This window comes from Adiantum capillus-veneris, chromosome 29 (assembly GCF_014529385.1).
Source record: "Adiantum capillus-veneris isolate H3 chromosome 29, ASM1452938v2, whole genome shotgun sequence".
Lineage (NCBI taxonomy): Eukaryota > Viridiplantae > Streptophyta > Polypodiopsida > Polypodiales > Pteridaceae > Adiantum > Adiantum capillus-veneris.
Window position 1 is genome coordinate 27,833,394 of NC_140959.1, and position 25,523 is coordinate 27,858,916.

The 25,523-nt window shown below is 42.3% G+C and overlaps 1 protein-coding gene across 2 annotated transcripts in view; it reads left to right on the forward strand.

The window, feature by feature from the left end:
• The window catches only part of LOC147418949 (pentatricopeptide repeat-containing protein At2g02980, chloroplastic-like), a 39,871-nt gene extending 23,676 nt beyond the window's left edge, over positions 1-16,195 (forward strand). The window contains exons 3-4 of one of the 2 annotated variants that reach the window (XM_086506270.1): positions 14,372-14,417; positions 14,930-16,195. In XM_086506270.1, the coding sequence (XP_086362396.1) occupies positions 14,372-14,389 (18 nt within the window). In that variant the 3' untranslated portion in view covers positions 14,390-14,417; positions 14,930-16,195. The remainder of the gene's footprint in view (positions 1-14,371; positions 14,418-14,929) is intronic. The other variant, XM_086506271.1, reaches the window with a different exon arrangement.
• Positions 16,196-25,523: the final 9,328 nt, after the last annotated feature.

Here is a 25,523-nt window from a genome sequence, read left to right on the forward strand (position 1 = left end):
ATGTGCCAACACAGGACAATCTTGTGTATCCATCTCCCCAAAGTGAAAGAAGAGAGGTCTTTATATAGGCTCTCAAGGCCAAAAGCACTAGCTAAGAATAGAGTGAGGAAGGAGAGACAAATTCGCGCTTGTTTGTAGCTTTAGATTTTTTATTTCTTTTTTATTCTTTTTTTGAGGACACGGATTTTGATGCGTGATTTAAAGACTCCAAGAAGAAGTTTGGCCTCCAAGAAAAGAGTTCTAAACTAAGCTTCTCTTCTCTTTTCTTAAAAAGACTCTTTCTTTCCTAAAAACAAGCCTTCGCTTTTTGGCGGTCAACTCTCCCACTTACAATTCAATTTTTACATTAAATTTGACCATCCAAACAATATTTAACCAACTAATAAAAACCGTAGCTAAACTACGCCACACCGTAACATTCTGACATAATTATGACTTTCCAATACTGTCAATCAAAATTCAACGAAATAGATATTGGAAGTTATTTTTCTTATTTTTAGAAGAGACCCAAAAATTGGGAATCTGACATCCTCCCACACTTAAAAAATTCGAGGTGTCCTCACCTCGACATGAAGTCTAGATAATTTAGTCTCATTACATCGTCACGTTCCCAAGTGGCATCTTCCTGAGGATACGTTGGCCATTTAACAAGGTGTTCAATAATGGTCCGATAACATAGAGGCTTGATTCTGCTCTGAAGTATTTCTTTGGGATATACTTCAAAAGTTCCATCAGTGGATGTAGATAATAGAAATTCCTGTGATAAAATCCATAGATATGTATTCCCACTTCATTTGTGGAGCATCAATAGGTTGAAGCTTACTGGGATATCCAATTCGTTCAACTTTAATATGTTGACATGTTAAACATCTCGTAACATAGTTTAACACATCGCGCTTTAGTCCTAGCCAAAAGAAACTCTTTCTTACAGTAGAGTAAGTCTTAATGTATCGTGGATGTCCTGCTATAGGTATATCATGAGCTTCTTGTAATATTTGAAGTTTGATTCCAGCTTGATTTGGTATACAAAGACGATTACCAAAGTAAAGGTCATCACCTTCAACATGAAAGCCTTTGATTTTCCTTTCCTGCTTCTCTGTACGATTGTTTTGGTTCATCAAGTATTGGATTCTTAAGTAATACGGGTCATTAGTCATACCTTCTCGAATAAGGTCAATTAGAGAAGTAGTAGAGGTTGTGACAACCACTACCGTACTCTTCCTTCTTAAGGCATCAGCCACCAGATTTTCCTTCCCAGGTTTATACTCGATTCCAAAATCATATTCGTAGAACAACTCCATCCATCTTCTCTGTTGCATACTAAGGTCATGTTGGGTGAAGATCCACTTCAGGCTTCTATGGTCGCTATGTAGTTCAAATCTCCTTCCAAGAAGATAATGTCGCCATACTTTAAGAGCATGCACAACGGCCAATAATTCCAAGTCATGTAGGATAATTCAACTCATGTATACGTAACTTACGAGATTCATAAGCTACTGGTTTTCCTTCTTGAGACAAAACGCCACCAATTGCTTGTCCACTTGCATTAGTGAGCACAGTGAATGCCTTTGAGAAGTCTGGAGGTTGTAGTATTGGAGCATTCACCAAAGCTTCTTTAAGTTTCTCAAAACTAGCTTGAGCACGTTCATTCCAAGTAAACATTTTTGCTTTCTTAAGCGTATTAGTCAATGGAGATGCAATCTTAGCGTAACCTTCAATAAATGTGCAATACCATCCTGTCAAACCAAGAAAGCCATGTACTTCTCGCAATGATTTCGATGTAGGCCAAGCTTTGACAGCTTTGATCTTACTTGGATCAGTAGAAACACCATCTTTGAATACAATAAATCCCAAATATTCCACCTTATCAGTGAAGAAGGTGCATTTGCTACGTTTGGCATGAAGTTGATTTTGATGGAGAAGTTAAAGTACTTGCCGCACATGTTGTTCGTGTTCTTCTCTGTTTCTTGAGTAAACCAAGGATATCATCAAAGAAGACAATAACAAAATCATCAAGATGTTCTCAAAACACGTCGGTCATAAGACGATTAAAAGTTGTAAGAGCGTTAGTAAGTCCAAAAGGCATAACTGTAAATTCACAATGTCCAAAATGAGTATTAAATCCGGTCTTTGGTATGTCCTCCTCCTTGATTTGGATTTGGTTATACCCTGACCTAAGATCAATCTTTGTGAAGATAGAAGATCCATGTAACCGATTAAGCAATTCATGAATCCTTGGTATTGCATACTTATTCTTGACTGTTACCTGGTTCAATCCATGATAATCAATACAGAGGCATAAAGTACCATCCTTCTTCCTATTAAAGAGAACAGGAGTGCTCCATGGAGAAACACTAGGTCGAATGAAGCCTTGTTCAAGAAGCTGTGTTAATTGCTCCTTGAGTTCCGCAGATTTGGGTACTGACATCTTGTAAGGTCTACGAGCAACTGGTTGAGCTCCTAGAGTAAGCTCTATTGTATGATCAACATCGCGCTTGGATGGTAGATGAGAAAGTTCTTCTGGAAATACATGATCAAACTCTTTGTTATCCATTCCGGTTCAGGTGAATCTATCTTCTTCTCTTGAGGATTAAGCTTTACTGCATAAATCCTCTCATTCTTCCTATGACTCTTCATAAGTTTGGTAAAGTTCACTAGTTTGAGCTTAGGCTTTCCCTGTTTCCCAGTAACTGTAACTCTAGCATTTTGATCATTTTGAAAAGTCAATGAAGCATCTTTACAATGTATGTGAGCATCGTTGGCTTTAAGACAATTCATTCTTAGGATTCCATCGTAAATTCTGATGGGTAACACTCTGAAGTTTGCAGAAGTATTATGACCATCCAAAGCAAAATTCAAATTATCCACTAAAGTAGAAGATCTAACCTTCTTACCTGTAGCTAATTCTATTGTAAGGTCTGTATCAGGGTGTTCAGTTAGAATGAGGTTTCTGATGCGGCTAGGAGATATGAAGGAATGTGTACTTCCTGAATCAATCAATAGGGTAAAATGGTTACCTTGATACTCCACTGGGGTTTGAATAACTAAAAATTGTTCATTCACTCTCTGATGTTCAATTGCAGCATGAACATACGCGTTTGCTTGATTTCCTTGAACTCTAGCCCCTTGAGCTCTGTTAGCTTGAGGTCTTCCCTGAGGTCTTTAATTTCCCCCTCCTCTTGGACGAAGTTGACGATTAACATTCCCATTGTTGTTATTGTTGACAGGCGGTCCGTTCCGAACAAAAGGCGGATTGCCTGGTCTAAAATTCCCCTGGGTTTGAGGCTGTCTCTGGTTTTGGATAAAGTTCTGCTGATTGAAGTTCCTATGAACTGCTGATGGTCTGGATCTAAATTTTTCATAATTCCGATTCAGATTGAAGTTTCTATGTTCATAATTATCCACCAATCCTGTGAAGCTTGAGTTGTTGAAGGGACAATCCTTGGATTGATGACCAAGATCAAAAGAAGTGTAGCATAAATGATCTTGTCTAGATTTCATATGTAATAAGTTCTCTCTTCTTTGCTGTGGAACTCCAGATCTTTGTTCCTCCTCTGGACGAGGTCTTTTGATTTCATGAACAGAAACAGGTTCTGGTTTCCTCTTTTCGGTAGTAGATAACTCTATTTCCATGGGTTTTCCTGCATCAAGGACATCTGCAAAATTGGTAAGACAAAGACTTTGAAGTCTAGTCTTCAGAGAATTATGTAGTCCTAACACGAACCGAGCTACCTTAACCTCTTGAGTCATCCCTGTTGGAGCATACTTGACAAGGGTTAAGAAATGTTGGTAGTATGATTCCAGATCTCTGGTCCCTTGAGTACAATCAAGAAACTCATTCATACGGTCTGAATGATAAACTTTGTTTTGATAGTTCTTCTTAAGCTGGGTCTTAAGATAATCCCAAGTTATAGCATTAGGATCAACATTGTTCTCTGTGCACTGGTGTCTCCACCAACGCTTGGCTATTTTCTCTAGTTTGAACTTAGCAATGATAGCTTTGTTCACTCTGCTGATGAGTGAGCCAAATCAAAGTAGTCATCCATGCGCTCAACCCAATCTTCAAGAATCTTGCCTACATGTTTTCCTTCCCCGCTAAAATTTCCAGGTTGAGACTTGCGAAGCATAGCATCGATGTCTCTATCGATGATGGTGTGCTAACACAAAATAACAATGCCGAAACATCTCGTAGCCATTACTAAGGGTAATATGTTTCTAGCTATCCAGGTTTCCTTTGTTGGTCTTAATGTAAGCTCGTACGTGTTTATATACAATATTTGGTTTGTGACAACAATTTCCTTTCCCAGCTTAGAATGTATTGACTCGCTACACCCAACAGGCGAAGGTTTAGGTGGTCTAAACTCCGGATTCCCTGCAGCATAGTGATACCAAGCTCTAAAGGTATTTGGTACAATGAAATCCGTAGACATCAACCTTTTCCTCTCTTCCCTGTTATGCGTGGTGGTGACAAGTATTTGTACTTCCACTCCAGTTTGGAAATGATCTTCCACCATAAGGCGAGAGAGTATATCTGTCCATATCCGTGGAGGTAAGATGTCAATCATCTACACATACACCCCATCACTCATGTTAGTTAGAAGGATAAATACCAAGATTCAAACTCAAGTATTATATTCTCAAAATAATGTGTTATATAAAAACCAAATTTTTATAATCGTAGAAGATAAAAAAGATACATAGTGTTTCTTGGGAGATACATAAATACAAAAGGGTCCAATGAACCAATTCTTGTCTCTACAACTGAGGTTCTACCCCTATATTTGTTCACATCTCGGGTGTCAAAGTTTAGCACTTCAACTTGTGCACTAAAAATTGTGTCTTTTCCTTCGTACCATTCTTCCCCCCGTGACACATCCTTGGGTGGTAATCCATTGAAACAATTTACATGGGCATGTCATTCATTTACATCATTTCAGTAGAAATATCTACTTGAGTTCACTACTATTGGTTGTGCTCGGGCAAAGTCACTAATGCACCTTGGTTTCTCGTAGTCATCAAAGGTAATGGTAGCATTGTGAGGGTTGCATTTGAGAATGGGTCCATAGACTCTATTGAACCAATCCTCGTGTACATAATAGAATTGGTTGCCACCATTTGACTTCTTCCATACTCTGATTATGACCTTCTCACAAAAGCCGTATCTTTGGTTTAGCATAAGGACCTATTTACTAAGTATGAGTTCACGACTCGGTATGTCCAAAAGAGAGCATAAGTTAAGGTAAAGAACATATCCTTGTACTTTAACATTGCCTTCTTGGATCTTTTCCTTCACCCAAAGCTATGGGTTGGTCACGAATCTATCAGGTACTTGTGTTCGATGTTCGGGCTGAGCTTCAACATATAACTCCCATGCTACATAAGTGTTGGGTATAAGGAAATTCCTAGTCCCCTTTGAAACTCGAGTCACTTCAATTCCCCAATGGAAACTGAATCCAACTGCGTAATTGAAAAAGATTCTTTGTGCAAAATCACTCGGAAGTTCATCAAGACAATTAAGAAGATCCATCTATAACAAGAGAAAGAGAGAAAACTTAGTACACATGTGAATCAAAATAAGTTTATGCTTCTTCTATTCATCAAAATTTGATATTTATGATTTCATTACAATATTATGGGTGTCTTGGAGCTAATGCTCTAAATATTCTTTTAACTCTCATAAAAGGGTATTCTCTCAGACCTCCCACTCGACAACGTGGTCTGTAGTTATCCTCTAACTTTTCTTTGCCTATGACAGCTACAAGAGCTTCAAACTTCTTGGCAACTTCGGCAATCCTTAACATTTGGGAACGCATCGCCAAGTAGTAGAACATGTCTTCTAGGCCTAACCATACTCTAAGTTGAAGGAGTCTGAGGTTCGCGAACCAATCTTTTGGATTGTTATCAATGTAGATAAAGAATTGACGGAAAGGTTCCTGGTGACGGGTAAGGTAACTACGGTCAACACTCTTCCAACAAGTTGTACTTCCTAGTATGCCAAAGACTTTGGTCCCAATTTCTAAGTAAAAGAGTTCTCGTTCATCCCTGGACAATTGTGTTGCCATGTTGTTGAACACTATGGCCAAAACTTCATTCCCTTGGCTAAAGCATTCAAATGTCACTCTGGGAGCCATTGGTTACTACAAAACAAACATTCAAATAAAATTACATCGACGTTGCTGAACACTTCAATCATTTTATCATAACTCAAACCAAACACTTCCACTCAAGAAGACAAGTCAAACAAGTGCCACCAACCAATGTCACTTATAGATGCATCATGAATAGAGTATCTTTTCTCAAACAGCATGCATGAATGCCTGCATGATGCATAACTAACCCGATTAGTATCAGGCTTTAGGCTATCCCTATAACCTTAAGCATTGGCTCTGATACCAGGTGAGAGATACCCCTCCCCATGATTCTATGCACAAATTTTACACTTTTATACAACAATATATATCAGAGTTGCGGAAGCATTTGCATAGGGGAGGAGTTCTTAGCGTCCGACCAAGCATGGAGTTTAGGCAATGAGCCGAATTGCATCGAGAGGTACCTAGCGACTAGTGCTATCCCTGAATGGGTGTTATATAACATTGTGTAGGGTGAATATGTGTGTACAGTGCGTTGCAGGAAGAGAGAGAGAGAGAGAGAGAGAGAGAGAGAGAGAGAGAGAGAGAGAATATAGTGGAGGGTGAAATAGAGTGAACAGAGACATGAGAAATTGACAACATAGAATCTTTAAATTCCCATCTAAATGGAACAGGCAACCATGTATTGATGCAATGACAAAATCTGGGTATACCATAACATCAAATAGTTTATGACAAAACAACTAGCAGAGCACTAGACCCTGTGTAGGGATCAAGCGTTCCACCCATCCACTTCCGCTCTACTATGAAGAGAGAGAATTTCACTTCTTCGGGAGTGAGCCAGAACACCTCCAGCCTACCTGAGCCAGACATAGGTGAGGCCGCTTCGCCTCCCTCCATGAACCCGAGTGGTATCAATATCAACCATACCAGTTTAGGTGCCCCGCCTCTTCGATGCCTAGCACTGGGTGTTTAGGCAAAGCCAAGGCAAGATCCCAGATGCATTAGCCTTGTAGGTCATTCAACGCCCGACGCACTAATCGTGTAGATGAGCCTAACAAAAAGAAGAAGACCTAGGCAACACCCCCGATCCAATAAAGCCCCAGGTCAGTGACCCTTTAGTCTAATGCTAAGCGATGTAGGTGATTTGTAGCAACGCTACCATGAGAAACATAACACATGAGTCCAATCACAATAGCACTTCCCAGATGCACAAACAATCCTTTTTCAAATAGTTAGATTGTACAGGGTCTCTACCCTTACACGTCTATCATATCCATCTTGATCACTTCATAATCCAATCCAAAACCATAAACCATAAATCATAATCCAATCACATCACACGAGTGAGCTCTCCACACTACTTGGGTGAGGCACGACCAATCCTGCATAACCACTTTAGAACATAACATGGCTGCAAAAATTTCGGCAGCATAACCCAACCCAAAAAAAAAACCATAAGCCACACCGACTTCCACCATAAGATTTTGTTAACCACTGGCGCCCACTTCTAGTAGTCATGGGTCGGGCTTGTCGGTCCAATAGGAAAAGGGTAAGAGTGATCGCCGAGGAGAGGCGCACTCTAACAGGAACATTCAAGGGTTAGTTGGCTAAGTATGGGCACCCAAGTGTGAATGGGGCGAGCTCATATAAAAGTCACCTAAACCTACAAATCATTCATTCTTTCATTTGTGCAATTGAAGAGTGCTCTTGCTCCATCTCCATCTTCTTCTTCATCATATCCTTGTGTGTGTGTGTGTGTGTGTGTGTGCATGAGAGAGATAGAGAGAGTGTGTGTATGTGATCGAGCATTGCGACGACGGCACGGCGGCGGTGAAGTGGTTGAGCGCGGCACAACGACGTTAGCTCCTTCTTCTTCGCGACGAGGAATCCTCCACGAAGGCGAGCATAGGGCGGTGAGTGACACACCCTTGCTCTCTTGAGCTTGCTAGATTAGTCTAGTTGTGTGCTTAGAGCCATTTGTGGCTTGCACACAGTGTATCAGTAAGTCCCTTGCATTGACACGTGCGACAAACGCACACATTTTTCTCACCGTTATCGGGGAATCGCCTTGCACTAAGCTCAAGAGGCACTCTGTGCTTCTTCTATGAGTCTTTGAGTTAGGAAGGAAGAGGAAGAAGAAGAAGTTATTTTCTGCAAGTTTTTATTTCCTGCATAATCTCTGTTTTCTGTCAATGCCTGCTTGTATAGTTAGTAGTTAGTGTGTTAGTAGTGAATGAGTGTTTTCTGTCAATGTCTGCTTGCACAGTTTTTTACAGAGTTAGTAGATAGCTTGTTTTCAGCCAATGTCTGTTTACACAATTTTTTATTTGTCTGCATAGTTGATGTGTTAGCTACTGAATGAGTAAACGGTAGCAGAGTAGGTAGATTCATTGTTCACTGTCAGTTAGTAATTAGCAGAGTAGTTAGCTGTAGAAGTGACAAGGTTAGGTTAGTCAAGAGAGTAGGCAAAAAGTTGTGTATGTGGGCCAAAAAGGCCACCGAAACCGCGCGCGGCGACCCAAAAAAAAAAATTAACTTAAAAAAAAAAAACCAAAAATATTAAGCGTGAGGCGTGAGTGTGTTCTACGAAAATTTTGGATCGGGATCATTTCCCTAAGCCCAAGCCTCAGTCCTCAGTCTTATGATATATACTAAACTCACTCTTATATATATACCCTACCTCCACAAGGGAATGAGGGCATGTGGGATAAGTTCCTCAAGTCCTCCACCATCCCTTTCACACTCACCCTTTGGACTTTCTAATTCTAGCCCTCTCCTCACCTAGGAAAAGACTAGTTTTAGGATTCTGAGGGTTGTACGTAACCGAACCGGGGGCTGTAAAGCACGGCACGTCCCTCTAGCCAAGATGCTTGTTTTGAGCTATATCATGCCATATTATGTGGCTTGGTTAGAAAAGGAACAAAAAAAAAGGGTTATAAACACCCAAAAAAAACTAGGTGAGCGGCCTCCAGAGGCACTCACCAACACCTCTAGAGTGTCAAGGTCACATGCACCTACGCTCTGGGAGTGTGCTAGAGGAGGAGCACATCGAGAGTGTTTCCGTTTACGCGGGCACTCATTATTCCTCTACCTTAGGCTCTAGGCCCTCAGTGGGAACCCAAGGTAGTACCACTCAGGACCCGCATATAGAATCTAGTGACTCTTCCTCTGACTACAACGTCATGGAGGGTTACCCAATGCCTAATCCTGATAGCTCAAGCCAAAACATGCATACCACGGGTCCGTGGTCCGGGCTGAGCGTGCTTACCCACTTGAAGGAAACCTTTAGTAGAGCCACTCGCTTTGAACATGGAACAAACAATGTAAATGAGGGAGGTGGGGAAGTAAATTCGCCATTCATGACCAACGTAGACCCTATGCCCTTAGAGAGTGTGCACATGAATACTCCATTCACTGCACCCCCTGACTCTTCACAACTATTCCCCTATGAGGTGTTACGTGATGGTAGAAGCCTTGCCAAAGTGCAAGAGGTTGAGCGATATATCATTGCGGCTAGGGAAAAGGAAGTCGAGAGCTTTCGCAAGGCGGAGCGACAAAGAGAGTTAAAAGTGAAAGCTCCTATATCAATATCTTTGCTAAGAGAGAAATCAAGTGCTCCTGAATTAGCGACCACTAAGGGTCAACCCATAGAGAGGCACATTGCATCTAGTTCAAAGGACACCCCTAGCACCTCAAGCTTAGATGAAGCGTTCCAAAATGAGAATTGGGAGTACGAACTACAAACGGAAACTCTAACTGACCTCTACACAGGTCACACCTATCACATGGGTTGGTTAGATGTCCTACAATCCACAACGGGTGGTACTAGTGTAGAGGATCAACAACAAAGAGTTTGTGAGGTCATCCATAGGGTTATTGAGCTAGAGAGACAGAACAAGGGGATCCACATGCCTTCAGCGGGTCTCATGAGATTCTTGGATACAGGGAAGTCTAAACAACCGACCTTATCGCAAATGGAGACTCGCTCGATGTCCGATGGATCCTCCATATGTTGTTTCGACAGGGGTCTCAGTGCAATCTGAGTCCACAAGTGATAGCTTTACTTTTCCAAGTCTAGCTCATCTTGATCTTGATGACACCGCAGCTACCATGCCTACTCCAATGATGGGCATGCCAAGAAACACGCCATGGACCTCATTGTTAGTAAAGCACCACTATATGGTAGCTCAATGTCGACAACAGCCCCTACAAGTGTGTATCAATCGTATGCACCTATGGGTCCTCGCACTCATGTAGCCCCTACCCCTCCTATTGTTTCAACAACCTATGCTCCAAAACCACAACACCCAAGCTCTTATTTTCATGGGTCCATACCGGCTAGCATTAGCATATCACATCCGACGTCTGCTATGCCTAGGGCCACACATATGAACTTTGGGCCGCCATATGGCACCACACCATATCAAACATGGAACCCAAGGGCTTCGTATGCGCCAAGACCAATGCCAATACCTACTCCACATGTAGTCTCTGGGGTGCTTCACCCACGGTGCCTGCTCACTTAGGTGACTTGGCAACATCTGCTCAAGCTATCGGTCGATCTATTGGTGAGAATATGCGTAGCACGCCTGATAGAGAGCCTAGAAGTAAGGCAGTACAAATAGCCAAGCTCACACAAAAATTTAGTGGAGACAGGGATGTGAGAAAGCATTTGAACAAATATGTGATTCTCTAGGAGAGTGCTTTAAGCCTAACCCTAAGTAGGAAGGCTGGGGATTGGTATAGAACCCTAAGGGTAGAAGAAAAAACGATTTACCCTACTCTTAGGAGACTGTTCTTAAAAGAATGGTGTAGCCTCTCAACTCCAGAAAACCCAACGAGAGGAAGGAGAGTCGGTGAGAGACTTTATTAGTCGCTTGAAGAATTTGAATTCTTGTTGTAATCCAAATGAACGCTTCAATAATAATCAATTGCTTGATAGATTCATTAGGGGATTATGACATGAGGATATCTACAATGGCCTAGTCATTAGAGGTATCACCACTTGGGACGCGGTCACCACCAATGCAATCCAATTGGAGGATAATTTAATGATTCAAGGAGAAAGAGTGTCTGCTGAGCCTAAATCTATTAGCTCGCAAGCATCGGGGCATCAGCCAATGACCCTAAAGCCTATTGCTAAGGAGCCAAAGGTATCGAGATGACTTTAGCAGATCTCACGAAGGCCATTCAAAAGAGTCTTAAAGTGATGGACCGCATAGTACCAGTGAATGCCCTACTTTTAGGGTAAAACTCAATGGGAACTGCAATGCCTGTGGGAGGTATGGTCATCAAGCTAAGGATTGCATAGTATTTAAGCGCGCGATGGCCAATAGACCAACCTTAGCATGGAGAGACACACCTCGAGTGCTTGCATTGATGCCGGTCCCACCTCTTGAACAAACGTCACAACACATGTCCCTAGGGCCAAAATGTTGTTCAAACAACACCCTTACCACCTCCAGTACTAGGATCGCAACCACCACATCCGAGAATCACTTATGTGAATCAAGTGGGTTGTGAGTCATCTATTGCTTATTTGGAAGGCTGTGAGGAAGATATAGACCCTAATATTGCTTATGGGATGGATGCGCTTGAAGAAAGTCCACAATACTACATGGAGGACTATTGGGGAAAAGTCAAACCTCTCTATCAAGTAGCTTCTCTTGCTGCAAGAGGCCAAAATATCAATTACACTACTAAGAGACCACCTTTTCAATGCTATGAGTGTGGAGGTCCACATTGTGTGGCCGAGTGTCCTATTAGGCTACAAAAGAACGCCACACTAATGCAAACCAATCAAGCGAGCACGTCTACAATGCCGATACTCATGTGTAATCGATGTGGCATAGATCATTTGATTGCCTAATGTCCAAATAATCCAAATGCACCGAAGATCATGCCATTAAACTTGATTGAGGTTATCGAGGAGCCATCACAAAGTACACATGTGGTACCAGTAAATGTACTCACATGATCGATGCTTCAAAAACAAAATTATATTCTTGAGGAAAGAGACATGGCATCAATTGCCCAATCTCCCATTGCCGTCATATGTGAAACTAAGCAACCAAGATAGCCCACAGTCTGAGGTGGAAAAGGTTGAAATGGATACGGTGTTCTATGCGTCTGCATGTGGGAGTTTGATGTATGCAATGATTGCTACACGTTCGGATATTGCATTTGCAGTGGGAGTGGTTAGCAGATATATGTCAAATCCTGGCAAGAAACATTGGGAGACAGTGAAAGGTATCATGAGATACTTAAAACATACAAAGAGTATGCGCATATGCTATGGTAGTTAGGATTTGAGTGTCAGAGGATACACTGACTCAGATTATGCAGGAGACTTGGATAAGAGGAGATCTACATCAGGCTATGTCTTTACATTGGCTGGAGGTGCCATATCATGACGATCTCGATTACAAGATTGTATTACATAGTCTACTACAGAAGCTGAGTATGTTGCAGCAAATGAGGCATGCAAAGAAGCTACTTGGCTTGGTAGATTGGTAGCAGACTTGGGAATCAAATATATATGCCAGAGTTATATTGTGATAGTCAAAGTGCTATACAATTGGCAAAGAATACAGTGTTCCATTCGAAGACTAAGCATATTGATGCGAAATATCACTTCATTAGGGAAGTACCTGAAGACAAGCAGATACAACTGATGAAGATCCACACCAAGGACAATCCTGTTGATCTACTCACAAAGGGACTTCCAGGAGAGGGCTTTGTGCATTGTTGTGAGTTATTGGGCATTGGATAGATGACAACCATGTAAATCTTTGTACATTAATGTTCATAGATTTAAAGCTACTTAAAGTGCCACATTGGACTTTAAGTGGGAGGTTGTTGGGATTAAAGCCCAAGTGGCCTCTTATATGGATATGGCTGCCCGTCCGCCTAACTCGCTTATCACTAACTCTTTGTATATACTCACTTATACTTGTGTGAATAATAAGATTTGGGTGATAACCCTTCAACGAATTCTCTGCGTACTGTGTAAGTTCTCTTTGTGTGTGTGTGTGTGTGTCGATCTAAGCTCCACTCCGCAACTTCATATCTGAGAGTCAAGGATGTCACCAAGAAAAAAACTGTGGTTTTTGGAATCTGGCACACTTTTATCAGTTATGACAATGGGGTTGTAGCTCAAGACTTTTTGGTCATGCCTATTGGAACTATGGAGGGTAATATAAACCTAGGACGCACGTGGATGATAGCCACCAAATGCACTATTGATTGGGAGACAGGGGGTTTCACAACACAGAAACCAACTCTTAGCCCTGCCACTCAAGCCATAGTCCCTGAGATATTGCCTCTTAAGGAAATAAAACCCAAAACATTGCATGTCCAAGAGATTGAACCATATGTCCCCATAGCCCAACTCTCTAGAGCTTCAACTGATGTAGTTGAAATAAAGCTTGAGACACACAAGACCCATCCCAATATAAAAAAGAAAACATACAATTGGGTCCCTAAAGCTTCTTTAGCGACCATAGCTAGTGCTAAAATATGGGAGCTTGGTAAGAGACATCCACTCGCTCCAAGAAATGTAAAGAAACGTTGCGTTGGATTCCTAAAAAACTATTGGAAGCCCAAGGCTACTATGAAGAAAATGATCAAATCTGGGTGCCAAAACGTAAATTGTGCTCTTACTTGTCACCTAGCCCATGTGAGCCCAATCCTGTGTCTCCAAAAGGAATTGAAAATCGCGAAAAGAAAAAAATCACGGAATGCTACACACCCGCTCCAGAGCTAGTTCGGATACCGAAGAAAGAACGATTTGTTCCACCTAGCTCAAGAACAGGGAAGTCAAATGAAGCTTCTTGCTCTTTATGTAGTTCCTATATGGAAATAGAAGCTTTGACACAACCTCCATCCACCATACAAACAAGGAAGAGTTTGCACCTCACGTTGTAAGTTCACCACCTACAACAACGTTGCAAATAAAATTGGTTTCAAAAGGTGACGACATCTTTCCAAAAAGTATGGTCTACCCAAGGAAGGGGGGAGTGTTTGCTGACATCCATCATTCACTTGCTTCCCTCTCAACCTTCCTCCCTAACCTCTCAATCTCCAATCCTAGGGAATGTATATATAAAGCCTTATACTCACAGAAAAAAGATAAAAAAGTAAAAGAGCAAGAGTCACTAAACAATAATGTGGAAATTTACAAGTTCTATACATAACACAAAATCATAAAAACACATTATGCATAAGAACACGACCCTTGTAATATTTGCACTCTAACCATCATCTATCTGTGTGTACAGATATGGCTAGTACGCTAGAGTCATCCATTCCTACCTTGGTTGAGAGGTACCCTTGTTACTTTTCACAAGTCTTTCACATGGTCTTTTCGGTGCTTGCCTGTGAATGGGATTTGGTTGCAGGTACGCTAGCATGTGAGAGGAATTTTGAGGATTTAGAATGGCTGATACGTTTCTTGACCACGACTGATCCATACTTATTAGAGAGCATTTCTCCCATTGTACAAGCCTACCCTTTTGACCAAGATGACTATAGGCGTCTAGTGACCTTCTTAGTAAACATTGATGCCTCTGATGAAGAAGAATATATACATGATTACACGGATGGCACATATGGTCTCACGGATGATGACTTTGTTTTTGTCGACGACGAGGATAGGGGTTTAGCCTTAGGTTTCCCCCCCAATCTCTACAATATCCTATTCCCTTGACTCTCTAGGGGGAGTGCAAATCATTATGTTAGGGTTCCTTATGTTTTTTAATTGTTTTCAATAAGTGTTGGTACCTTTTCCCATTGATGTGCTTCTGAAGGGTGGATGTTTGGTGGTGACTCTTGTGCAGTTTGTGACTACATAAGGATACCTTTGAAAGACAACAACAATGGATGTTTACATGTTACAACGGATGTTCTCCATTATATCAGGTGTACTACTTTCTTTTATCTATGCTTCCACTTACATGTTTGCATCTTGTCATTTGAATTCTAAAATGCATAAAATTTATGAAGTTGTGACATTGCCAATTTAGATACTATAATTTTTTCAAACTTCTAGTACCTTATTCTTCTCTTTGAGTTTGGTCTATTAGTTGGATTTAAGTAGGTATCAAGACCTTAGGCTAAACTAAGCCACTTAATTGTTGACTTTAATTCCTAAATAGTCTATTAATTGTAGTAACTTTAGTAATGTTTAGGCTATGAGGATATAGTTCTCTCTAGTTTATTTCACCTAAGTGTGACTTGTGTTATGGAAGCCCATGTGTTAAGTTGGTATTTGAGACCTCGAGTCTCCTTGCTAGTTTATGCCAAGATGGTATTTGAGACCTTGAGTCTCCTAGCTGCTGGTATTTGAGACCTTGAGTCCCTCAGCTACTTGTAGCAACTATGACAACAACAAAAAAGAAAACAAAGAAAAAGAAAAAAAAAGAAAAAAAAAAGAGAAAGCAAATAGCACAAAGTTCCTTGTATTTTATGTGGATCACACTTAAGTGGTATAAGTGACAAGACCACTAGTCCTTAGACCCCGACGAGCATTCCTAAGGTTAACTACTCTTTCGTCGATATTTTTTAATTAACGTTGGTCAATCTAGTACTTACTTTAGCCCTAGCTCTTGTGTACTTCTCTTAGAGTCGAACTAATAGACTCTAACTCAATTGCATTTTATTCAGGTACTACGCTTGTTCTAGTTGGCAATGTTACAATTCATGAATTTGTTTTTGCATCTCCTAAAATATCATATATGCATCTCACTTATTGCACACCTGTACATGCTGCCTTTGAGCTTTCACAATGTTGTTTTTCTTCTGACACAGGTACTTCTATCGTGGATCCTGATGCTGCACTGTTATATTCCAAGGACGGAATCTACTTCAAGAAGGGGGGCATGTTAACCACTGGCATCCACTTCTAGTAGTCATGGACCGGGCTTGTCGGTCCAATAGAAAAAGGATAAGAGTGATCGCCGATGAGAAGCGCACTCTAACAGGAACATTCAAGGGTTAGTTGGCTCAGTATGGGCGCCCAAGTGTGAATAGGGCGAGCTCATATAAAAGTCACATAAACCTACAAATCATTCATTCTTTCATTTGTGCAATTGAAGAGTGCTCTTGCTCCATCTCCATCTTCTTCTTCTTCATCTCCTTGTGTGTGTGTGTGTATGCGTTAGAGAGAGAGAGAGAGAGAGAGAGAGAGAGTGTATGTGTGTGTGTGTGTGATCGAGCATTGCGATGATGGTATGGCGGTGGTGAAGCGGTTGAGCGCAACGTAGTGGTGGTAGCTCCTTCTTCTTCATGGCGAGGAATCCTCCACGAAGGCAAGCATAGGGCGGTGAGTGACACAACCTTGCTCTCCTGAGCTTGCTAGATTAGTCTAGTTGTGTACTTGGAGCCATTTGTGAATCGCACATAGTGTATCGGCAAGTCTCTTGCATTGACACGTGCAACAAACGCGCAAAGATTTCAACCATAATCCATGAGGGAATCTCAATCCTTAACCATAAATCATAATTACAGTGAAACCAACTCCCACACTTGGAGTTTGCAAATCCGCTGTAATCAATCAGATTCTACACACATGTGACTCTTAAGATGTGATTCTTTCATGCATAAAAAGAGTCCCGACCAGGGACTAATCATGATATAAAAATCCAATTTTGACAGCATCCAACCATGCAAAGTTGATGCATCACATCTGCACTTCACCACTCTAGCACATAGAGCTAGTTTTGACCTAGAAAGGTGAAAAGCAATCATAACCATGAATATGAGGCATCCACATCAATCCATGAGTTCCCATATATCATATGATAACATTCCAACACCATAAGCATGATGCAAAACAACTTCGACCTTTAGGTCAACCATAAACCATAACTTCACACATGTGCAAAAACCAGTTTCTGACATTTTCGAGAGCATGCAAAACATGCAAATGAAAGTGTTTGACCTCAACCCAATGCATCAAGTTCAGCTCTATAATATAGACTATCACTCCATCATGTCACTTTGACCAAATGGTACTTGCACAAGAAACGGTAACCCCAAAAGAAAGTCACTTTATTCATAGCTGCCTATGCGGTTCGAAATGTTTAACCATATACTCCCATGTCAGTTAAGGGCCATCTAATAATTGAAATGAACTTACCAAAACAAACCATAAAACATATCAAAACGGCTCGGTTAACTCATGACGTCATATGGTATCCCCCTTTGATAACACTCCTACGCGTGTATGTAAAACTGATAATAGAGTGATTAATAACTCGCATTCCCGAAGTGATAACGGAGACCTAAATTCATTTATCATCAAGTTTCATCAAGATTTTCAATTGGTTAAGTGGGTTTGCCCATCCAGTGAATCTATATAGTAGTTCTCCAAGGAGCCTGGAGTCAAAAATCTTGGTTGTAAATGATGTGTTTTATCTATAGTATAAAGGATTCGGGCTGATTCAAAACGGTTTGTGATTTATGACCAAAACAGTATTTCTACCGCTTCTATGACGTGAAACGAAAAGCGCTTTTGTATGCACGGGCGTGACCATAACGTATCATGTGCATAAATTAACGTGTAAAACATGATGAAACAATCATGAGGCAACCTCGTATGTACTTGGTTAATCCATTCATGCACTCGTATGCGAAAAAACGATATATAGAGAGAGAGATGATGACTATGGAGTTTATGGTTTCTCACCGTGGTTTAGAATCAATTAGGGGTTGTCAAAGGCTTCTTGGTTTGCCGCAAGAGAGCGGTGATGAGAGCTACATAGAGGTATCTGCCACGAAAACTTCCGGAGAGCGTGTACACCGTGAAATGAGAGAGAAGATAATAAGCAAATACAGAGAGAGTATCCTTCTTCTTCTACTTCACGAGAGAGAAGAACTTATGGAGATCGTGATGAAGAGCTTGCACCACTCCGTAGAATAGATAATAATTCTGCGTCAAGGCAAGAGATCTTCTGCGTCTGAGAGTCTATCCATCTCCCCAAAGTGAAAGAAGAGAGGTCTTTATATAGGCTCTCAAGGACAAAAGCACTAGCTAAGAATAGAGTGAGCAAGGAGAGACAAATTCACGCACGTTCGCAGTTTTATTTTATTTTATAAAGAACACGGATTTCGATGCGCGATTTAGAGACTCCAAGAAGAAGTTTGGCCTCCAAGAAAAGAGTCCTAAACTAGCTCCTCCTCTCTTTTCTAAAAAAGACTCTTTCTTTCCTAAAAACAAGCCTTTGCTTTTTGGTGGTCAACTCTCCCACTTACCATTCAATTTCTACATTAAATTTCACCATCCAAACAGTATCTAACCAACTAATGAAAACCGTAGGTAACCTACACCACACCGTAACATCCCGACATAATTATGACTTTTAGATATTGGAAGTTATTTTTCTTATTTTTAGAAGAGACCCAAAATTTGGGGATCTTACAGCTTCGCGTACTCAAATGAAAAGTTTCTCTCAGGAATCAACAGATACCGATTTCCATCAACACTCTGGAAATAGATCACACGTCGGCATTCCACACCATACTATCCACAATGTAATGAGAGGTAAATGGAATGATTTGCAAAATCATCACAAAACAGGTGAACAACCACACAGGGAACTGGGATAAAAATCTCATGGCAGCTCTTTGGGCCTACAGAAAAACGTTCCGAACATCACTAGGTTTCACTCCTTTCCATCTAGTTTATGGGAAGGAGGCAATTCTACCCATTGAGGTACAAATAGCCAGCTTACGAGTTTTGGCTAGCTAGACACATCGTCCAATTGTAAACCTCCGAAACCACATCTTGGATCTGGAGAGACTCCAACTGGATAGGGAAGAAGCAATCAATCACTATGCAGCACAAGTAGAACGACGCCGGCTCACTTTCAATCAAGGGCTTAAAGAAAAGGGACTGGAAAGAGGCATGTTAGTACTGCGATACGACAACATATTTGACACTAGGAAGGATAAGAAATTCCAACCCAGATGGGAACAACCATTCATCTCATCAAGAAACGCTATGACTACGGCAGCTATAAGTTGATGGAAGCAGATGGGAAAATTCACAAGACTAGGGTCAATGGATGGAGACTGAAAAGGTATTTTCTTAGGTTTGACCCAGAATTCGTGCTAGACATTCCAGAGGAGGGAGAACCCTCTAACTCTACAGCTGGGTGGATACATGAATAGGTGGCCCGGTTTTAACCGGTTGAAAGTTTCTTTTGGAAACTTAAAATTTAGGGGGTATGAAACTGGTGTTATGGGCAAGAATTGTTTGAATTAAATATTCGTGTGGAGGATACAAAATCTTAAAAATCATGTGGAGGATTCAAAAACACGTGTGGAGCCCACGTCAGAACGAATGTTCAGTCGAATGTTTTCATGACTGTGACTTCTCTGTATCTTTGTGCCTTTCTCCTTCTGCGCCTTTCTCAGCTCGCTCTACAGCCCCCTGTGCACGCTGCTTATCCTTCGCTATGGATAGCAACCTAAGAAAGAGCCCAAGGAATGCAGCCCGACAGGTCTCCCCCACAAAGACCCGACATTCTCCCACGAAGGTATGTCACCTCTCTCTGTCTCCCTCTGTGTTGTGTACAACGGACCTGTGTGTAGTAGAGTACTGAGGTGTGGATACATTGAGTAATGAGTATGGATTTATTCCTTTCAAAGACAGAAGTTACAGCCTCCTCCCAAAATCAACCGCTTTGTTCACCCCAAGGATGTGGAGGTGCCATTAAAGGCATTCTGCACGACAAAGGAGGATTTTCATAGGGAATATGGGTTAAGTCTTGAGGGGAAAGATGTTAGGAAGTTGACAGATGCAGATGTGCCCATATCCAACTGGATGAAAGTTTTCACGTGTCTTCCAGTGAAGGAGAAAAAAGTGCCGATAAAAACAGCAAGGCCAGATCACTACAAGGCACTCTACCAGCTCTACAAGCAGGTGTACCAATCCAAACCACCAAACTATCTGCTGGGAGTCAAGCTTGCACACGGATATGTTTATTTCGTATGCACAGGTCCGATAAAGTGGGCTGAGTTTGCATCTGAGGTGGTGAAGAATGTGACCAATGAAGGGCACTTAGATAGGAAAAGAGAACAATGGAAGTTAGAGACTTTCCAAGTATCCACAGGTACCGCAAGTGGTTCTGCCATCTTCTTAGTAAATACCCCATCCGGAAGTACACCAGTCGGAAGTGGACTTTTTGTGACCACTCAGTCTGCCTTTAGTGTTGAAGTATCCACTTCCTTGCAAGAATTGAAGGGGATCGGGGAGCACCACAGACGGAGAGTGAGAGAGAGAGAGAAGGAGACACACACGATGTGGGTGGGGAGACTCCAAGAGTGAGTAGCCCCCTATACACTTACGCTATGTATAAGGTATACAAGTCAGTGGGCGCCCAGACTCTGGGCGGCCAGGCAAGACAGAGGCGCCTATACCCCAACAACCTCCCACTTAAAGGCGAATGTGCCTTTAAGCAAGGGAACCTAGTTTAAAGACTACAAAAGGTTAGAGAAAACCGCTCTCAACCGATGCCCACTGGCTGGCTGTGATCGTGTGCATCCGGTTGTCCTGCTCCCGTGTAAGTTCATACACCACCAGACGTACCGCACACGTACTGCAAGTATGTACGCAATACCTGCATATCTCCCTCGTGCACTATGCCATCATCAGTCAACAAACGACTCACAACCCCAACTGCAAATGCTCCCACTGCAGCTGCGATATCCGGTCTCAAGATCAACATCTCATACATGAGACCACCGAATGCTGATGCAATGCTAGTGGGCCCTGCTAGCTCTACGGAGCATGCATCAACATATATATCCCTGGCAATAGGCATCTCTGACTGACAAGGCGTGTCTGCCACATGCATCTCCTGACTGTCCGCAAAAGACGCATCAACCTGTCGTGCAACCTCAGAGCAAACCAGCTGCTCTAGGTGTCTGCTGGAAGACATATCCTGCACAACTATATCCCCATGCTCACTGTCGAGCATAGAAAGGAATGACTGCATAATCGCTGACATCTCAGCCTCCTCTACAATCATCCACTGTAAACATGACCACTCAATCTGCTGTGACTCACTAGAGCTCTCATGCTCTAACTCCGTATGCATAGACTCTTGCACAACGTCCTCCTATCGTGACTCACTAGAGCAAGATCGCTCTACCTGTCTATCCTGCATAGAAGTATCTCGTACAACTGACTCTCTGCTTTGCTCAGTCACTAGCAAAGCATGCATGTCTGACTCTGTCACCTCTCTGTGTGACTTCTCAAGTCGTGCCCCAACTGTGTGCACAACGAGCTCACTACTCTGCACTCCATGCAAAGTACCCTGCAACCCACAAGCAAAAGAGACTCGCCTGCTCTCTCGCTGTCTACCTGGCTGCGTGATCACAGAGACAACACCGTCTCTCCCGTGATCCACATGCAATGGGTAACTTGTACCACTCCTGGCACCTCTCGCAATCACTAGCGAACCCAAATGCATCACAAAATCTCGCTCTTGTAGCGAAATCTGACATGCACAATCTCTAAGCTGACCAATCGAGGTCAAACTCACTGTCAAATCTGGTACATAGCGCACATGTCGTAACAAGTAAGATGCACCACTCGGTAATGACAGTCTCACATCTCCTGCACCTGCTATTGCATGCACCGATTCATCGGTCAAACGTACATTGCCAAGCATCCCGCTAGAATAGCTACAAAACCATGCATGATGCGGCATGACATGAAACATAGCATCTGCGTCTAGCAACCACTGCGAAGGGAGTGCACTATCCACATGTATAGCATCTCGTGCATAGCTCGAGGTAAAAGTGACATCCCCGTCACTAGTATACTCCGACACTACATGTGCCTCAACTGTCAAAGCAACTGAGTCCATGGCATCACTACATACATCTCTGAGACTGCCATGTCTCCTACGATGTCGCATACGATGAAAACAACGCCGTCTAACGTGTCCAAAATGACCACAATCCCAACATGTCACCTGTCGGCGTGCTCGTGAATGTACATGTCTCACACGAGTCCGTGATGACTCAGATCTATCATACATATCATGTAATCTGCGCCAAAGTGCTCTCGAAGTAGTCTCATACATAACAAGAGCATATACAGATTCCGCAAGGTGCAAAGAGAGTGTAGATAGTGCCATCTCCTCTAGCTCCTACCACTGATCGTCAGACATGTTTGAAGGTCTACCTACATCACCACTCAATGGTCGATGAAACCCTCGCTGTGTCAATGCATCAAGCATACACTCTCTCCATGCCGCAAAGTCCGACCCATCAAACATGCACATCTGTGAGAGGTCACAATCTGATCGATCACCTGTCTCTGCCATGAGCACAATGTAGCAAACTAGAAAGAAAAACCACCTCACCAACAACACCTGAAAATTGTCTACCAATATGGCCAGAAACACAATGTAAAACCACTCCAAAATAGAGCTCCCACAATGTCAACCAAATCAGCCATAAACTGGCTCGAATCTCATCAACAAAAGTCTGCAAATATGGATCAAAACCTGATGCAAAGTTGCACCAATAACCATGCAAAACCTTGCACAAAATCACAAGTCAATATGACTTAATCGCGCATAAATATCTGACAAAATTTTTGGCAGAGTCTCCTTTGTAACTGGAGCAATATCTCAACAGTAAACCTCAAAGAGACAATAATATATGCCACGATGTCCAATCCGGGAATAAACTCGACTGGAATCACCTCACAAAGTCATACATATGAGCATACCCGCTCTTGCCGGAGTACCACTCAAATAATCTCAGCCATAAACAAATACACAAATCCATATATGGCATACATAAACCGCCAAGACCATGGCAACATAGCTCACTCTCGCATGAGTGGCTCTTTGGAAAAATGCATATCCAAAAATCTGTGTTCACCTATGAATTTGCTGGTTGTTGCAGAAAATACTCCGTGTGTGTGAGATATACCAAAAACAATGTTTTTGGGACCCGAAAGTGCACAAATAAACTTGCTGCTGTACCTGCTGTAATTCAAAGCATAATTTCAGCAAATAGACATCACCATCGCGTCCGGAGCGTGCCAAAACCCTGACCTAGACTCCTGGATCATGTAGATCCGACTCTGTATGACGGAGCTACGCAAAAAACTGCGTTTTAGAGCCCGAAAATGGCAAAAACGAGCTGCACACAGTCTTGAACCTGCTCCTGCTCCACTCTGCATGATGCAATGTCCTCTCAATGCAAGCTCCAATGCAAGAGATCTGCCACAACAGCATCCAAGCACTAGAATGTCAAGCTCTCCTCCACCGAGCACTTCTCTAATGAGCTCCATTGAGCTCAAAAGCTCCTCTCACCAAGGAAGCCGCAACCGCCTCCTCGACCAAGCTTGACCACACCAAGCTCCTAAGCTCCAAAGACAATGCTCCTCAAGCTAAAATCGCTCTCCGTGAAACTCCGCGATCGAACTCCACCGTCGAGAGCGAGCGAGCTATCGCCTCGAAGCTCTCAAAGCCGTCGTGCTCTCCGCGGTCACCATAGCTCTGATACCAATTGAAGGGGATCGGGGAGCACCACAGACGGAGAGTGAGAGAGAGAGAGAAGGAGACACACACGATGTGGGTGGGGAGACTCCAAGAGTGAGTAGCCCCCTATACACTTATGCTATGTATAAGGTATACAAGTCAGTGGGCGCCCAGACTCTGGGCGGCCAAGGAAGGCACAGGCGCCTATACCCCAACAAGAACTTCTTGTTGAGGTTAGAAAATCTCATGACAATGTATCAGCCGATGTTAGAAGGCTAAGGATTCAGTGGTCAAATCTGTTGCTGATGTGCACCGTTGCGAGGGTGCCCTTGACACCATCCGAATGCACTTCCCTGATGATGCCAATGTACCAACAGGCTTGCTTGACAGCCTCCAAGAAAAATTTGACCAAGCAAAAGCCACCCTACAGCAGACACAAGTATGCTTTTAACTCCATCTGATTGTAGTATAATACATGCAAAGTACCATACGGTATGATTTTTCATACCGGTAGGATTATATCATATTCGGTAAGGGTAGATGACAATACCGGTAGGATTATACCCTACCAGTATGATTACATCCTACCGGTATGATTATATCCTACTGGTAGGATGTTATCTTACCGGTAGGATTTAGGAGATAATCCTACCAGTATGATAACATCCTACTGGTATGGTTACATCCGACCGGTATGGTTAGATCCAGCCGGTATGATAAAATCCAACCGGTTTGATGTTATGCTTCCGGTATACTGTTATCCTACTGGTATGATGTTACCGGATGTTATCCTACCGGTATGATGTTATCGGATGTTACCCTACCGGTATGATGTTATACTATTCAGTATAATAACATTATACCGGTGGGATAACATCATACCAGCAGGATGTAATCATACCGGTATGATAACATCATTATACCGATTTTCAAGCATTCATACCGATTTTATACCTGTTTGACATTGTCTGATAACAGAGGTCTCTTGCCTACAGGAAGAATTATCCAAATGCTTGGACTGTGAGGAAACCTTTGGTCTCTATGTCACGCTTGTGACATGCATGATTAGTCAACCAATGCTACCTGAAACCATAGTCTTGCCTGCACGAGTAACAACTCCTGGACATAGTGTTGTTCTCATTGATGTGTGCAATGCTTGTGGTGTAAGAATTCATGATCACAATCGCTCAAGCCATGTTGTTCTATTGACTTGTTCACATGCATACCATGCATTCTGCTATGCTCACTTGGCTGAGAAAGAAAAGTGCATGCTTAAGGATTGCCTCGGAGTTATTTCTACAGAAGACCAATCCCTTCTAAAGAAGGAGTCAGTTGAACCATGCCCAAAAACAGGTGAGAAAATTGTTTCAATGGGTAATCAGGTGGTTGATTTTTGTCTTCTCTGATGTTTTTTCAGAGTCAAGCTGCTTCAGAACTACTGCCGGTAAAGACACAGGGAACGATGCAGTGACGCCTGCATACAAGACACCTGCATACAAGACACCTGTGGAGGTATTGCTTGATGAAAATGTCCCTGGTAATGTTGAGAAACCTGTTTCGGAAACAACAGAAGAAGAACAAAACTTTGAGGTAAAGGAGTAGAGTACGACTGGTGCTGAAGAGAAAACCCAGAATGAGGAAGACAATGTGTTGCTAGACAACGTGCGGGTGACAAGATCAAAGACCCCGAGAAAACGAGGCCAACGGGCAAGAGTAAGTTTTTTCATTGATTATGGCTCTAATAAGTGATCTCTTGCTGCACAACTTTCTAAAGCTGATGGTCGTGTAGATGTTAGGCTGGAGGGAAGTCCCGAGGAGACCCTTGCTCAGCACATAAGAAAGGCAAAAAGAAAAAAAATCGAGAAGACTGGAGATGAGAAGCCTGAAATGGAGCAAAAAATCAAGGAAGAGGAAGAGACCCAGG